General features: G+C 36.7%; 1 protein-coding gene across 16 annotated transcripts in view; it reads left to right on the top strand.

Annotated features, from left to right (window-relative positions):
- Positions 1 to 17868, top strand: part of Ankhd1 (ankyrin repeat and KH domain containing 1) — a 124451-nt gene that overhangs the window by 30047 nt on the left and 76536 nt on the right. For 15 of the 16 annotated variants that reach the window (XR_007208663.1, XM_048331360.1, XM_048331359.1 and 12 more), the window contains exons 5-10: positions 14 to 161; positions 2866 to 3099; positions 5100 to 5194; positions 10770 to 11007; positions 11235 to 11426; positions 13564 to 13673. Coding sequence is in view for 15 of the 16 variants with exons in the window: in XM_048331360.1 (XP_048187317.1) it covers positions 14 to 161; positions 2866 to 3099; positions 5100 to 5194; positions 10770 to 11007; positions 11235 to 11426; positions 13564 to 13673 (1017 nt within the window). In the remaining variant the exon portion in view is untranslated. The remainder of the gene's footprint in view (positions 1 to 13; positions 162 to 2865; positions 3100 to 5099; positions 5195 to 10769; positions 11008 to 11234; positions 11427 to 13563; positions 13674 to 17868) is intronic. The other variant, XM_048331370.1, reaches the window with a different exon arrangement.

Below are 17868 nucleotides of genomic sequence, written 5' to 3'. Positions count from 1 at the left end.
ATGTGTTTTAAAGGTATTGCTCGCCATGCATGCTAATGTTGAAGATCGAGGGAATAAAGGAGACATAACTCCCTTGATGGCAGCTTCCAGTGGAGGTTATTTAGATATTGTAAAATTATTACTTCTTCATGATGCAGATGTCAACTCTCAGTCTGCAACAGGTATGTAGAAAATGATATGTCAATTGAGGGAAAAATTTAACTAATGTAACAAAGTCAAATTTTGACTTCTGAGGAATAATACAAACCTACTAAATAAAAATAGCTTTTATGTAGAATTAATATATCTTTGATTTTCTTCTCTCTTCCCCTTTTCTTCTCCCTCCCTCCCCATTTGAATAAACATTTTAGATACAGAAATATTGAAATTAATGTTCAGACTGACTGTGAAAAGTACTTGAGAAACCAAGGAAGTGTTTTAAAGTGGCCTGGTTATACTAAACTCTGTCAGAATATCTTTTTTCCCCACAAATATGTAATATATTAAGAAAATTATAAAATGTTATAGCATTAGAGGGCATATGTTTGGTATTGAATAATAATACAGACACATTTAAAGCTTGATAAATATTTTTCCCTTAATTTTATCAGGATATATTTGTTGTCTGTTTTTATTTGCTAATTGGAGATGTATTAAATATAATCTTTTTTCTTTTCTTTCTTTCTTTTTCTTTTTTTTGTTTTGTTCTGGTCCTGGGGTTTGAACTCAGGGCCTGGGTACTGTCTCTGAGTTTCTTTTACTTAAGGCTAGTGCTCTACCTCTTGGAGCAACAGCTCCATTTCCAGCTTTTTAAAGGTAGTTTAGTAGAGATAAGAGTCTCAAAGCATTTCTTGCCTTGGCTAGCTTCAAACCTCAATCCTTAGATCTCAGCCTCCGGAGGAGTAGGATTATGGGTATGAACCACTGGTGTCTGGCTTAAGTACAATCTCTATCTTTAAGTAGGTTACCAGTTAGTCAGAGATAATAGAAAGTAACATATATACAGCAACACAATTTCATCAATTATTAAACAATGGTATATGGAACACATACAATAGTTCACAAATAAAAAGGAATTGATCTAAAGTGAGGCCAGATGAGAGTATACACACTCAGAGTGAGATAGGAAAGCCTCTCATTGTGTGGTCTCAGTGGAGCCTCTGGTAAGGGGTGAGCTGAAGTTATTTGGAACACAGTTTGAAAAACACATCATTTAAGCATCTTTATTTTTGAAAAAAAGAGGTTGGAATTCTGGGCATGGTGACCTATCTCAGCATTCAGAAAGCTGAGGCATAAGTTTGAGGGTCTGATCTCATAATGAGACCCTCGCTCTCAAAAAAATAATATGAAATAAGGAGGTAGTATACATACATACAGTGTGTATACATCACTTGATCCTCACTACACTCTTCATTTGGACTGTAGAATACTTTCCTCATCCTTTCTGCTCTTGTCCTCACTTTCACTAATGGCTTGAACTTATTCTTAATTGGGAAAATAGAAAATTTGAAAAAGAAATCGCTTAATCTTCTACTTGTGAATTCCTAATTAAGTTCATTCTTTTTTTTTTTTTTTTTTTTTTGGCCAGTCCTGGGCCTTGGATTCAGGGCCTGAGCACTGTCCCTGGCTTCTTCCCGCTCAAGGCTAGCACTCTGCCACTTGAGCCACAGCGCCGCTTCTGGCCGTTTTCTGTATATGTGGTGCTGGGGAATCGAACCTAGGGCCTCGTGTATCCAAGGCAGGCACTCTTGCCACTAGGCTATATCCCCAGCCCCATAAGTTCATTCTTAAATGTATTCATCCATTCATTTTGTTTAACAAACTACTTCTGCCCATGTATCAGAATGACTTAGGGAGATTATTAAAAAACATAGATTTCCCTAGAATCTTTCTTTTGTACTTCAAAGCAATTAGGTTAGGCCCAACAACAGATCTATACTTCAGCTACATGAGGAACATGTATAGAGAATGGCTTAGATTTCTGGTCCCTCAGCCAGCACATCTTTGTAAGGAGATGTAGAGATGTGTTCATCATTTTCATTACTTGTTTTTATTTATACTTTTTGTTTGATTCTAAATAATTTTCCTCTTACAAGAATCTTACACTTAAAAAAAAAGTTCATGATAACCTTGGTGATCATGATGATGATAGGTGTGTGTGTGTATGTGTGTGTGTGTGTGTGTGTGTGTAATCCTAGGCAAGAGCTGCACCCTCAACCCTCTGTCTGTGTTTATGAGGCCTAGCACAAATGTAACTGCTGCTGCTTTTTTATGATCCAAACATCCTTAGATTTATTGAGGTATAATTCATGTGTTATAAGATTCATATTTTAAAATACAGTAATTTCTTAGTAGATTTCTAAAGTTGTGCAATTATCAGTACAGTCTAATTCTAGAATATCTCCATTGCTACAAAAAATCACTATGTCCATCTGTAGTCTTCTTGGCTTCACACAGCCACCTGTTCTATTCTCTGTCGCTATAGATTTACCTTTTCTAGACATTTTATATTGTTCATACATTGGTCTTTTATATCTGGGAATCAGTTAGTAAGAAATAAGATAATATTTTGCTAACCAAAATACTTGAGATGTTGTAGTTGAAGGCAGGGATAAGCAACATCTGGCCTGTGGGCCATATAAGGTATGGGAAATGATTTAATTGACACACGACGGGAGACATTGTGTGCATCTCTTGCTGCTCCTGGCCTGTCTGCCTATATTGAAAATTTTGTATGGTCTGTGAATGATGTTATACATATCCAAATGGTCCTTAGTAGAAAAAAAAAGTTCTCTACCCCTAAAGCGAATTGAAGAGATATAACTATAATGGTATTATAATCATACTTGTATCTTTTGAGTCATAATTTTGTCCTTTTTTTGGTAGGAAATACTGCACTAACTTATGCCTGTGCTGGAGGATTTGTTGATATTGTGAAAGTGTTACTTAATGAAGGTGCAAATATAGAAGATCATAATGAAAATGGACATACCCCCTTAATGGAAGCAGCCAGTGCAGGTCATGTGGAAGTTGCCAGAGTTCTGCTCGATCATGGTGCAGGCATCAACACTCATTCTAACGAATTTAAAGAAAGTGCTCTTACACTTGCATGCTACAAAGGTATTCTATACATGTATGAATATTTATAATTTTTTCATAACAACTTTAAATATTGGAGTATTGAGTATTTGAGTTAACTTTATATTGTTTCCTTGCTATCTCATTTATAAAAGATTATATATAAAGCCCATTTTAGCCTGCACTTTCTATAGTAGTTTCCCAGTGTATGTTTCTTTGTTATTTTAACTCAAATTTATTCAATTAGCTATGAAGTCAACCAAACCACTTAATATAGATGTAAGTTTCCTTTACTTTATAACTTTTGTTTTATATGATTTTTACCCTTATTTAAAAGTAATACACCCACAAATAAAAATACTAATATACACATGGCATAGAAAACCTGAAAGATAAGAAAAATATGAAGAAATTTTAAAATTACTTGTGCTGCTGCCATCTAAAGGTAAAAAAATCATGTAAGCAGTATTTTAGTTTATGTACTTCCAGTGTATTTTTAGATGTTAATAAACAAATAAATATATAAATACATATATGAAACACAACAATCTTACTCTTAACACTTTTTTATAGTCTTTTTTTTTTAGCCGTATATCATGAACATTTTCTCATCTCAGTAAATGTTCTTGCAACACAACTTTTGATAATTGCATAGTATTTCAGTTGCCTTATTAGTTGATTTGGCTACATACATCAGAAAATCCAAATGATAAAGAAAAGCTCAAAAGTAAGCTATCTGGGGCTTATCTAGTGTAGTTAAATTGTCATCAAGATCTCAGGATTTTATTTTTCTGCTCTACCATACTAGTATGTAGTTTCTATCCTCAAGATTACTGAGAAGCCAAGAGAGTAACTAGGGCCCCAGCAATCCATATTCTAGGAAAGATGAAGAGGATAAAAGCAAAATAAGGAATTGTATCTTCCGATTCAGTAAGCTCCTTTTTCAGGAGTCTTCCTAAAATTTTGTCTTGTAATTCCTGATTACTTCTCACTGGCCAATAGAGGCTGGAATGGGCAATGATTTTAGTCAGGTATGTTGTCACCTAGATAAAAAAAATTCGAGTTGTTGTTAAAAAAGAATGGCTATTGGGTAGGGAACTAGCAGTCTCTGCCAAATACATCAGATGGATACACCATAATTGCCTATTGTTGGACACTTGAATTGTTCCCAGTTTTTCACTATTATTAAAAACACTGTGATAACATCCTTGTGCAGACATTTTTGCCTAATCTCTGATTATTTCCTTAGGATAAATTCCTGGAAGTGGAATTGCTGGGTCAAAGGGTATGGACATTTTTAAGGCTTTTGATACATATTGCCAAATTGCCTTCTAGAAAGGTTGAATCAATTTACACTCCCACCAGCAGTGTTTGAGAATGCCCTTTATCCCACCCTACACCCTCACCAACACTGGGTATTATCATTCTTTTTAATATTTGCCATTTTGATAGTTGAATAAAATGGTGTTTCATTTTAATTTGTATTTCTTTAATAGGAAGGTTAATTTTTTTATCAGTTTAATATTCATTTGTATTTCTTTTTTGAATTACCATTTCATATCCTTCACCCATTTTTCTACTGGAGTGTTTGTCTTTTTCTTATTGGCTGTTAAGGCTTTTTATTAAATGTATGAAGAAGGTTATAATTATTGTAAATGGAAATTTTTATGCCTGCTTATTGTCACAGTGAGTTTATGGTTGTTTGAAAGCTATTTTTTTAAAGAACTATAACCTATAGATACTTTACCTGGCTTTCTATTTGATATCAGTGTTTTGATTTGATAAATAGTTTATATAGATTAAAGAAAGGAGTACATATTATTTCTTTGCTTAAGTAGAATTTTGTTTTGACCAATTCAGTCTTTAATATATAGATAATAAAACCTTGATGAGAGCCTGCTTATTGTTTTGGGTTGGCTTTGTAGAAATGTCATTTATTTATTTATTGAATTCCAAATAAGTTCTCATAAATTGAATGTAGATTCTCCGTTTTAATATTTACTCATTTAACTGATAGTCAATTCTTTAACTTCCTTTTTAAGGCCATTTGGATATGGTCCGCTTCCTACTTGAAGCTGGTGCAGATCAAGAGCATAAAACAGATGAGATGCACACTGCCTTAATGGAGGCTTGCATGGTAATTTTAATTGTTCTTACTCAGCCTTTTAGGAGAAAAGGAGGGTCATATGTTTTTAACCTGCTGAGACTTCTTCTTCTTCTTCTTCTTCTTCTTCTTCTTCTTCTTCTTCTTCTTCTTCTTATTATTATTATTATTATTATTATTGCCACTCCTTGGGCTTGAACTCAGGGCCTGAGCACTGTCCCTGGCTTCTCTTTTGCCCAAGGCTAGCACTCTAGCACTTGAGCCACAGCGCCACTTCCCACTTTTTCTGTATATTCAGTGGTGAGGAATTGAACCAAGGGCTTTATGTATGATAGACAAGCACTGTACATCTAGACCGTATTCCCAGCCCCATGCTGGGAATTATTCATTGGTGTTTGGTTTGTATAGTTTGTTAAGTCAATTCTAAATTAAACACAGTTAAAGCTTTAATGTATGTGGTTTGGGAAGAGGATATCAGCATGTAACCCTAATATAATATTCTTGGTTTTTGAGGTATTATTGATGAAACTTTAATTTCAAGGATGGTAGATATATTTTTAATGTTTTTTTTAGCTTTACATTAAAAACTAATGTCAAATATGTTTTGAGTATAACCTCTGAATAACCTATAAATTATGTTGTTTCTTTCGGAGACAAAAATTGAGAATTAAGGGCTGCGGGCGTAGCTCAAGTATGAGGTCCTTTCCAAATGTGTGATAACTAAACAAAAATAAAACCCTAGACTTTTACACACACGCACACATACACACACAGAGTTATTTAGACAAAGTCTTACTATGTAGCTCAGGCTGGCCTTGAACTTAAAAATCTTCCTGCCTCAGTTTCCCAAGTACAGCCATGTACCACCATGCCCATATACAACTATACTTTTATTCCAAACATTTTATATCTTAGAATAAGTACCTTTAATGCTGTCAATCCGGAAACTGTTTTTCTTCTGTAAGGAAATAGATATGAAGCACATATGTGTATTAGGTACTTTTCCATGGTTAAGAACAAAATCAGAATTTTAAAAAACTAAAATTCTAAATGTTGATAATATGCCTCTAAGATACTAACTTTTTTCTTAATTTTAAATTTTTTTTCTTGGCAGAAACAGTGTTCATTAGTATCAGAAAGAAGCTATTATACTTACTCTCTTGTTGTATATATAAAATTAGTATGTTATCAGAATGTATTTCAACTAGAAAAGTTTACTGAGAGCCTATAGAGGATAGGTACAAACAATAGCAATTCTCTTGAATTGTAAAACATATTTTTTTTCTGGCTGGGAATATGGCTTAGTGGTAAGAGTGCTTGCCTTGTATACAAGAAGGCCTGGGTTCTATTCTCAGCACCACATATATAGAAAATGGCCAGTTTGACAATAAAACAAAACAAAAACAGCCAGAACTGGCGCTGTGGCTCAAGTGGTAGAGTGCTGCTAGCCTTGAGCAAAGAGAAGCCAGGGATAGTACTATGCTCAGGCCCTGAGTTCAAGACCCAGGACTGGTAAAAAAAAAAAAAAACAAAACACCAAAAAAACATATTTTTAAAATTTTGAAATGAGTGTCATATACCAGATAACTCAGTACACCAGATGGCTAAAAAATTTGGTTAAAATACATTTTATTTTACTTATAAGTATTTGTAAAACTAAAATGTAATGTGAAGTTTGTCATGTCAAAAAATTAATGTTAAGTTTGACATGCTCATGGTTAAGTATAATGAAACACTTGATGGATATTGAAAAACAAGGTTTCTTTAATGAACTTTGTTCCTTGTGGCTCACACCTAGCTACTAAGGAAGCTGAGATACCAAGATTGCAATTCAAAGCCAGCCTTGTCTGCAAAGTCTGTGAGACCCTTTTCTCCAATAAACCACTAAAACCTGGATGTGGACCTGTGCTGAGGGCTTACACCTGTAATTCTAGCTACTCAGGAGATGGATCTGAGGATCAAAGCCAGCAGTGCAGGAAAGTCAATGACACTCTTATCTCCAGTTAAACACCATAAAACACCAGAAGTTGAGGTTGACTCAAGTGGTAGAGCTGTGCTAGCCTTGAGCAAAAAATGCTCAGGGGCAGCATCCATGAAAATTTCTTTAATGGATTACCCTGGGGTGGGAATGTAGCTCAGAAATTAAATTTGCCATATCACGTATGAGGCAATCATACAACATTGTACTGCCCCATGCATGTGCTCCATGCGAGCATGTGCGCGTGCGCGCACGCGCGCGCACACACACACGAATTGCTTGAGTATTTACATTGTATTAGGATTATTTTAGCATTTTTGAAATATAGAACAATATAACTCAGACTTTATATGACCACAGTGATCATTAGGCCTATATAAATTCTGAAGTCAAGAATTTGAAACTGAGCTTTGTGATTTAGTGTGGTGATAAAGAGGTAGAATGAATAACATTCCATAAGAATATTTAAATGCTAACTGACTTCTATCTATTCAGATAGACTCATAGTAAAGTTTATTTACAAATAAATAAGATCTTTTTCTTTTCTTTTCTTCTTTATTGCCAGTCATAGGGCTTGAACTTTGTGCCTGAGCACATTCCGAGCACCTTTTGCTCAAGGCTAGCACTCTGCCACTTGAGCCACAGCATCACTTCTGGCTTTATCTTTGATTTATTGGAGATAGGAGTCTCAAGGACTTTCCTGCCCAGGCTGGCTTTGAACCTTGATCCTCAGATCTCAGTCAACCTAGTAGCTAGGATTGCAGGCATGAGCCATCAGCACCTGGCTAGGTCTTTTATTTTTCTATCTTTGTAAAATTCTTTGCTTCCATGGAACAAGCTTCTCTAATGAGGAAAAATATAGGGTAGTATCAGTCCACAGAGGTTTATCTTGGAAACATATTCCCAAATGGGAATGACTTCATTGAGTTTGTTGTGTTATTGTTTTAGTTTGTTTTGTTTTGTTTTGTTTTGGCCAGGCATTTGTTTCTAAAATAGATCCGATAAAGTTTCTACACTTAACATCCTCTGAATGTGAGAGTATGTTTGACCTGGCAGTTGTAAAATAGTAATTATTTTGAGGTATTGTTTACTACAAATTCAACAGTTTTTTGTTTTTGGTTTTTTTGCCAGTCCTGGGCCTTGGACTCAGGGCCTGAGCTCTGTCCCTGGCTTCTTTTTGCTCAAGGCTAGCACTCTGCCACTTGAGCCACGGCGCCACTTCTGGCCATTTTCTATATATGTGGTGCTGGGGAATCGAACCCAGGACTTCATGTATATGAGGCAAGCACTCTTGCCACTAGTCCATATTCCCAGCCCACTCAACAGTTTTTTAAACTTAAAAGAATGCAGAAATTCAAGCAAGACACTGGTGGCTCATGTCTACAATCCTAGCTACTCAGAAAATACAAATTGGGTTGATCAAGTTTGAAGTGCTTAGTCTGGGCAAGGTTTACAGGATCCCACCTTAATAGCTGGATGCAGTAATACATGCCTATTGCTCTAATTAGGCAAGCTTCCAAAATTGGGAGGATCACTTTTTTGAACCATTTTGGAAAAAGAGACCCTATCTCAACAACAAAGAAAGTTGACTGTGGTGGTGTGGCAGGAAGCATGTAATAGAAGGATTATGGTCTATGCCAGTCCAAGCAAAAATAGTATAACCTTGTTTCAAAAACAGTAGTGGTGCTGGGTGACAGTGCCTCATACTGATAATCCTAGCTACTCAGGAGGCTGAGATCTGAGATCTTGGTTTGAAGCCAGACTGAGCAAGAAAGTCCATGACACTCTTTATCTCCAGTTAATCATAGCAAAAGTCGTAAGTGGCACTGTGGCTCAAGAGGTAGAGTTCTAGCTGTAAGCAGAGGGTGCTCAGGTACAGCACCCAGGGCCAGAGTTCAAGCCCCAGGACTGGCAAAACACACACACACACACCAGTGGTAAAAAGGGCTTGAAGGTATGGCTCAAGTGGTTAAGTGCTTGCCTAGCAAGTTCAAAGCCCCAGTATCTCCAAAGGAAGAGAATGTGGAAAAAGAGAATAATTTATTTTAAAAAAAAAAAAGGATGAAGAGTGAATAATATTGAAATACATTGCAATTTTATATGTAGCCACGAGCATAAGAAATCTGAAGCTGTTACCAGTAAGAGTTATTCTGAGCAAAACATAATATATGCACATCTGAAATACCATAGTGTGGTTACATGGTACAATTAATACACTAAATAAAAAAGAAAACAAGAGAAAAGTAAAATAGGCTTGAGTGGGGCAGGCAAAATTGAGAAAGGGAGAGCTAAAATACAGGTTAAGTGATGTGAATATGATCAGTGCATGTTAGAAAATAGAACAGGGAAACTTACTGAAATTGTTTTAAGAGGGGTGTGAAGGGGTGTGTCTTCAAGTTGTCAATGGAAATATCACAATGCAACCCTCCTTGTACAACTAATAGGTGGTAATAAAAATTTTTAATTAAAAATATATACTATATGCACACCTGAAATACCATGGTAAAAACTCTTAGAGCAATTAATACAGACTAAAAGAAAAATGAATGACTGAAAGTATAACAAGCTCTGTTGTGGAAGAGTAGTTACCCTTGGAAGGAAGAAGGGTGAATGGAGAGAGTGAATGGTCAAAGTCATTTATTTGCACAGTAGTTTATGTGACAATTGAACAATGAAACTGTTGAAACTGTGTTAAAAGGTAAGGGAGAATGATAGAGGGGGTGAGTTTGATCGGGATACAATGTATTCACGTTTGGAAATGTCATCATAGTATTGGTCCCCACCACTGAACAACTAAGGTGCTAATTTTTAAAAAATCATAGATGAGAGAGGCACTGGTGGTTCATGCCTATACTTCTAGCTACTGAAGAAGTAAATATCTAAGGATAAAGATTCAAAGCTAGCCCTGGCAGGAAAGTCCATGAGAATCTTGTCTCCAGTTATTCACCAAAAATCTGGAAGTAGAGCTATGGCTCAAGTGGTAGAATGCTAGCCTTGAGCAAAAAAGCTCAGGGACAGTTGTTCAGGCCTTGAGTTCACACTCCAAGACTGGCGTGCGCAAACACACACACACACACACACACACACACACACACACACACAAAGCACAGGCACACACACAATCATAGATGAGTACTGGTGGCTCATACCTGTAATCCTAGTTATTCAGGAGGCTGAGTTCCAGAGGATCAAAGGTTTGAGGCCAACCTAAGGAGAAAAGTCTGACTCTGTCTCCAGAATAACCAGCAAAATGTCATACTGGAGGTATGGCTCAAGTGATAGAGCACCAGCCAAGGAAGAGGCCCTAATTCAAACCTGTGTATAGCTTACCTCCCCAAATCATATGATAAAAAGAAACTCAAAATTATTTAAATGTAACTGTAAATTACCAAGGCTAATTCTATTGAAAAAAATGATATTTGTTCAAAATTAAGGTAAAATAATTTTAAACATTATTTAGAAAGTAATACTAATGGCTTTTGATAAGGCTCAGATGGGCATGATAATGTATATGCTATCTAAGTTAAATCTTCTAGTTTTCTTGTCTGATGTCTTGCTTTGCTTCTCCCATTTAAAAAAGTCTGTAAAACAAAAATTTTCTCCTTTTGCTTTACCTCTGAAAATTTGCAGGATGGACATGTAGAGGTGGCACGTCTGCTTTTGGATAGTGGTGCTCAGGTGAATATGCCTGCGGATTCATTTGAGTCTCCACTGACACTCGCTGCCTGTGGAGGACATGTTGAATTGGCAGCTCTACTTATTGAAAGGGGAGCAAATCTTGAAGAAGTTAATGATGAAGGATACACTCCCTTGATGGAAGCTGCTCGGGAAGGACATGAAGAGATGGTGGCACTACTCTTAGCACAAGGTGAAGCAGATGCACTTCTTTCATTTAAGAAAATTAATTTTCTTTGAGTGTTTTGTGTTACTGAATTTTAACATACGAGAATATTATTTTGTTGCACTGGCACTGATGATAATGTAACTTTGAATACCTGAATGGGAAGATATAAGATACAGATGATTATCTATCACAAATCAGAATATCTTTACTATTGTTCCAAGTAGTTTTTTTCTTTTAAATTTTCTTCCCAGGAGCAAATATAAATGCACAGACAGAAGAAACCCAAGAAACTGCTCTTACTTTGGCTTGCTGTGGAGGATTTTCTGAAGTTGCAGACTTTCTAATTAAGGCAGGAGCAGATATAGAACTTGGCTGCTCCACTCCTCTGATGGAGGCCTCTCAGGAGGGACACCTGGAGTTGGTTAAATATTTGCTGGCTGCTGGTATGTGGTTTTAAAAATGCCTTGTAGTACGAAACAAAAAATATAAATAATACTTCAGTTATATGTGGAATCTAAAAATGTTGAACTACAAATAGAGTTTAATGATGGCTAATAGAGTAGGAATGGGCTTGGATGAAGTGAAGATTGTTCAAAGAAATAAGAGAGCTGGCCACCAGTGGCTAACACTTGTAATCCTAGCTACTCAGGAAGCTGAGATCTGAGGATTGTGGTTTAAAGCCAGCCTGGGCAGAGAAGTCTGTGAGACTCTTATTCCAATTAGCCATCAAAAAGCCAGAAGTGGTGGTGTGGCTCAAGTGATAGAGTGCTACCTTTGATCAAAATAGAAAGAAAAGAAAAGGGACATGTTGACAAGGAGCTTGAGTTTCAGTTAGATAAGAATAAGCTTAGTGTGGCTGGGAATGTGGCCTAGTGGTAGAGTGCTTGCCTCTCATACATGAAGCCCTGGGTTCGATTCCTCAGCACCACATATATAGAAAAAGCCAGAAGTGGCGCAGTGGCTCAAGTGGTAGAGTGCTAGCCTTGAGGAAAAAAAAAAAAAAGAAGAAGCCAAGGACAGTGCTCAGGTCCTGAATTCAAGCCCCAGAACTGGCCAAAAAAAGAATAAGTTTATTGACCTATTGCACAGCATAGCATGGCAACTGTAGTTAAAAATAGTATCATATGCATTTCAAATTTTTGGAAGAGTAGCCTTGAGATATCCTCACAGAAAGAAAAAAGTGAGGTGATCAACATGTTAATTTTCTTGATTATTCCAGGGTACAGATGCTTTATAATATCATTTTGTACCCCTCATAAATGTTTGTGATTATTATTTATCAATTACCTATAAAATTAGGTCAGATTTAGTGGCTCATGCCTGTAGTCATAGCTACTTAGGAAGATGAGATTGGGAAGGTTGAGGTTGAGGTTTGAGGCCAGTCCAGGTACCAAATTTTGTGATACCCTCAACCAGTATAAAGTTGGGCATAATACTGTATACTTGTCATTCTAACTATGTAGGAAGCATAAATAGGGGAACCAAAGTTAGCTCTTAAGTCTTCTTTAATATGATTTTATTTGTCTCTGATAGTTTTCTTGCCTTTTGATAATGCACAGTATTATCAGAAGGGCTCATGTTATTCTTTTTCCAGTCATAGAATCAATTATTTCTCCAAAAAGCTCTATTTTACTTAGTTGCAAATGGCATTTAGAGACAACAGTCTAAGCTAGAAATACATTTCTGTTTGGTGTTTCATTGTCTCTAAGCTTTTTCAGTAGGTCAAGTTAGGAAACACATATTTTGTGTAGAGATTTAAAAACTACATCTTAGGCCAGACACTGGTGGCTCACACCTGTAATCCTAGCTACTCAGGAGCCTAAGATTTGAGGATTAACACGTTCAAAGCCAGTGTTGGCAGAAAAGTCTGTGAGACTCCAATTAATCACCAGAAAACTGGAAGTGATTCAAAATGGTAGAATGTTAGCCTTGAGTGAAAAAGCTCAGGGACAGTGTCCAGGCCCTGGGTTCAAGCCCCTCAACTGAAAAACAAAGCAAAAATATTGAATTCATGTTAATACTTCCAATTCAGAACTATGAGATTTTTACTGAACCTCAATAACTCTACTTTTCTTAATCATGCCAAAAATTTTGGTTCTTACCAAGTAATTAGTTACTTGACTTGTTGAACAAATACAATAGAGCAGTCTCAGAATTCAACCAACACTAGCATCAACATGATTATCAAAAAAAATTTTGACGTCTTTGGGCTTGTTTTTGCAGCTCTTTTGTTCCTTAGGGTGTATCTTATTTAGGAATATATAGGAAAATTTGCCTTAATTTTGTTCATTACTTTTTTGTGAAGCTGAAAGCATTCTTATGAGGCACATTCAAAGGAAATGAGTATTCTTTAAAAGATAATTTAATTTGATTTCTTATGCTGGTACTAGAGCTTGAACTTAGGGCCTTGCGCTGTTAAGGCTGGAACTCTACCACTTAAGCCACACCTGCACTTTCCTAATATGTATTCTGATGATGTTTGTACATTTTGAATTGTTGGGTTTCAAGGATTGCAAAATTGGACCATCTATTATAAGTTTACAGTTCACAAAGTAAACTTGTGTTTTTTTTGTTTGTTAGGTGCTAATGTACATGCTACAACAGCAACAGGGGACACAGCCCTAACCTATGCCTGTGAAAATGGACATACGGACGTTGCAGATGTTTTACTTCAAGCAGGGGCCGATTTAGTAAGATATCTTAAATTTGAAATATTTTTGCATTGAATGTAAGCACTCATATTTAATATCTAGAAAACATTGCTACAAATGAATAGTTTGCTTGCTTTACATAAAATAAAATAGTTTGATCACTTGTAGTTGTTGCATGTATTGATTATCTTTGAAAATAGTGATTGATAGGACAAATTGATTTCCTAGGTAAAACTATTAATTTGTTTCTCATACCAGCCCCATTTTGATGGGCCTACTTTTTAAACTGCCATTTATTAGATACATCATAAATTTAGTTCTATATTCACAACATAGGATAATATGTCAAAGGGTAGTCCAGATACAAGTCTGCCGGGGGAATAGGGCTCTGCTGACCCTACGTTCATTGACTAGGGTCCAAGGTGTGGGGCCTGTAACAAACAGGTATTTTAGTGTTAAGAAGTCAGATGTAAAAAGCCATTAGTGGAGCTATGGCTCAAGTGATAGAGCACTATTCAAAAGAATATGAGGCATATTCAAAGGAAAAACAAACAAACTCAGAGTAAGTTCCCAGGTCTTGAGTTCAAGCCTGAGGGACTTGTGGCTCTCTCTCACTCGCTCTCTCTCACGCTCTCTCGCGCGCGCTCTCTCTCTCTTGCTCTCTCTCCCTCCCTCTCTCCCTTTCCCCGTCTCTCCCTCTCCCTCTCCCTCTCTCTCCTCACACACATACAAAGACAAGTGTGAGCCAGACACTGTAACCCTAGCTACTCAGGAGGCTGAGATCTGAGGATCACAGTTCAAAGCCATCCCAAGTAGGAAAGTTCATGAGACTTTTTTTTTTATCTCCAATTAAGTACCAAAAAAGCCAAAAGTAGGGAGGGAGGGGGGCATGAGGGACAAGGCAACAAGCAGTACAAGAAATGTATCCAACGCCCAACGTATGATACTGTAACCTCTCTGTACGTCAGTTTGAAAATAAAAATTTGAGAAAAAAAAAAAAAAAAAAAAAGCCAAAAGTAGAGCTGTGGCTCAAATGGGAGAGCACTAGCCTTGAACAAAAAAGTTCAAGGACATTTCTCATACCTTGAATTTAAAAAAAAAAGTTACAAAGCTTACTTCATGGGTTTGCTGTCTGGAGGAGAGAGATATCTTTATTTTAATATTGTACTTTTTCTATTAGTAAAAACCCATATTATTTTTTTAGAAGTCATATAGTTTTAATATTTAAAAGCTATAAATAAATGTTATAATTTCAGACTTTACTATAGACCAAAGATAGAAAATTCCTTTATATGTTGTCTTTCTCCATGTAGTCAAACTAGAAAATGCTAGGAGCTGGGCATTAGCTCACTGGTAGAATGCTTGACTAGTCAGTGAAGCACCTGAGGGTTCAATTCCCAGCACCATAAAACTCTGCTTTAGGGCTGGGAATATGGCCTAGTGGCAAGAGAGCTCGCCTCGTATACATGAAGCCCTGGGTTCTATTCTCCAGCACCACATATCTAGAAAACGGCCAGAAGTGGCGCTGTGGCTCAAGTGGCAGAGTGCTAGCCTTGAGCAAAAAGAAGCCAGGGACAGTGCTCAGGCCCTGAGTCCAAGCCCCAGGACTGGCCAAAAAAAAAAAAAAAAAAAAAAACTCTGCTTTATCCCATTCTTTAAGATATTTTGCACCAGATGTGTTAAGATATTTATTATGGTTTAAAAATACTTTATGATATGTATGTATGTATGATATTTTCTTTATCTATTCATCTGTTATTGGTCACATTTGCCGATTCTGGTTTGGCTGTTGTGAACAATGTTCCACTAAGTATGAGTATGAAGGTATCTTTCTTGTTGTTGACTTATATTCCTTTTGATATATGCCCAGTAGTGGTATGGCAAGATCATAAGGTAGGTAGGTCTGTTTGTTAGTTTTTATAGAAACCTCCATACTGATTTAGAGTATGGAAGTTTCAATCTGTTTACATTCCTACCAATAGCGCATGAGAGTTTCTTCTTTTTCTACCCCCATCCCCTACCCCCATTCTCTACCCTACATACTCTCACCAGAATTTGTTTTCTTGATGTTTGCCTTTCTAAATTGGGGTGAGGTATAGTCTTAGCATAGTTTTATTTGCATTCCTTTGTGTCTAAGGATGTTGAACATTTCCTCATGTATCAGTCATTAATACTTCTGAGAACTGTCTCTTCAATTTGCTTGCTTACTTATTAGTGAACTGTTTAGTCTTTTGAGCTCTGTATATTTTACATAAATAGCTAGAGAAGATTTTCTCTCATTGTGTAAAGTACTTATTATGGTTTAAAACCCTTGTAATGTAAAAGTTTAGGTTTCTTGTATTGTTTCCTGAGATGAAACTGAGATTTTGGGGACTTTTTTTTCCCCCTAGTCCTGGGGCTTGAACTCAGGACCTGGGCATTGTCCTTGAGCTTCTTTGTACTCAAGGCTAACACTCTACCACTTGAGCCACAGATCCACTTCCATCTTTTTGGTGATTTGGCGATAAGAGTCTCATGGGGACTTTTCTGCCTGGGCTGGCATTGAACCATTATCCTTAGATCTCAGCCTCCTTAATAGCTAGGCTTATATGCATGGGCCACCTGTGCTCAGCTTTTATTTATGTGCATATATAATCTTGAGCTTGGGGCCTGGGCACTGTCCTTGAGCTGCTACTTCTTTTTTTCCCCTCAAGATTAACACTCTACCACTTGAGCCACAGTGCCATTTCCAGCTTTTTCTGTTTATGTGGTAGTAAGGAGTCAAACCCAGGGTTTCATGAATGCTAGGCAAGCACTCTACCGCTAAGTCACATTCCCAGCCCCTTCTAATAATATTTTAAAAAGTTATTTGAAGCTTCATTTTTTCTAAGCTTAAAAGTGTTTCAAATTTGAAATATTCATATTTCTAACATTTCTATAAGAAATATAAAGATATATAGACAAATATAGAAGTCTAGAGAGAATATAGAAATATATATTTCTGAATTTAAAGTATATTTTAGTACATTACATATTTTTATATAGGAATATGGATTATTTAGGCGTTGTTTTAAAAGTAATTACATAAATTTGATTAATATCTAATTATTTAAAACTTTTGGACTAGTTTAGTTTTCATATGTAGACCACTTTGAAGTGTGTGTGTGTGTGTGTGTGTGTGTGTGTGTGTGTGTGTGTGTGTGTGTGTGTAGTGGGGTATGAACTCAGGGCATGGGTCTTCTCCCTTAGCTTTTTTGCTCAAGGTTAGCGCTCTGCCACTTAAGCCACAACTCCACTTCTGGCTTTTTGGTGGTTAGTTGGAGATAAGAGTCTCATTGACTTTCTTGCCCATACTGGCTTTGAATCACGATCCTCTGATCTCATCCTCCAGAGTGGGTAACAGAGAGCCTTGAACAAATGACAAATCTGTATGGGAAATACTAGGTGTTGAAACAAAGATTGTAAATTGTTTACATGGCATGTATTTAGTGGGCTCAGGCTTTTTCATGGTTTGTTGTGATTATAGCTATAATATGGTGTAAACTTAGAAGCAAATTTTATTAAAAACACTCTGTAGTATACATTCTGTAGTACTTAGATTGTAAAAAAAAAATCTATTTTGTAAAAGACTTTGAGATCACCTAATCTTGCTTCTCTATAATGGGTTCTTCATATCTTGGTATCCTTAAAAAAACTGCTATTAAATTATTTGGCTTGAAAAAGTCAGTAAACACCCTTTTAAAATACTGAAGTTGAGGCCTATTTAATGTCTCAAGCCTCTAATCCTGGCTGATTGGGAAATCCTTTTTTGAAGTCAGCCAGATTAGGGAGTTCGAGACTCCATCTGAACCGATGGCAAGATGTAGTAGCATGCCTCAATGATCTCAATGTCTGGGTGCTGTAGTGAAAGCCTGTCATCCCCAGTGCCACAGGGAAGCATAAGTAGTAAGATCTAGGCATAAAGGAATTTCATACCTCAAAAATAACCAATGCCAAGTTAACTGAATGCACAAAGAAAGCGAAAGTACAGCTAGCAAGATCTGGGCACTACAGACCAGTGGTTTCTCTGGACATCCAAACAAATGCTGAGCTAGAGCTGTTGGTATGGTACTATCCCTCATCCAGTCCCTTTGGGTGGTCTAGGGTCCGTTATCACCAGCAGTGCCCATGATCCTACCGCAGGCCCCTTTGGATCCATCTTATGCCATCTACTTGCATCTTGCCCAAACCATAACACCACCCAAGACCTGAGCCC

The sequence above is a fragment of the Perognathus longimembris genome, chromosome 22 (assembly GCF_023159225.1).
Source record: "Perognathus longimembris pacificus isolate PPM17 chromosome 22, ASM2315922v1, whole genome shotgun sequence".
Classification (NCBI taxonomy): Eukaryota; Metazoa; Chordata; class Mammalia; order Rodentia; family Heteromyidae; genus Perognathus; species Perognathus longimembris.
This window is presented reverse-complemented; position numbering and strand designations above follow the sequence as displayed.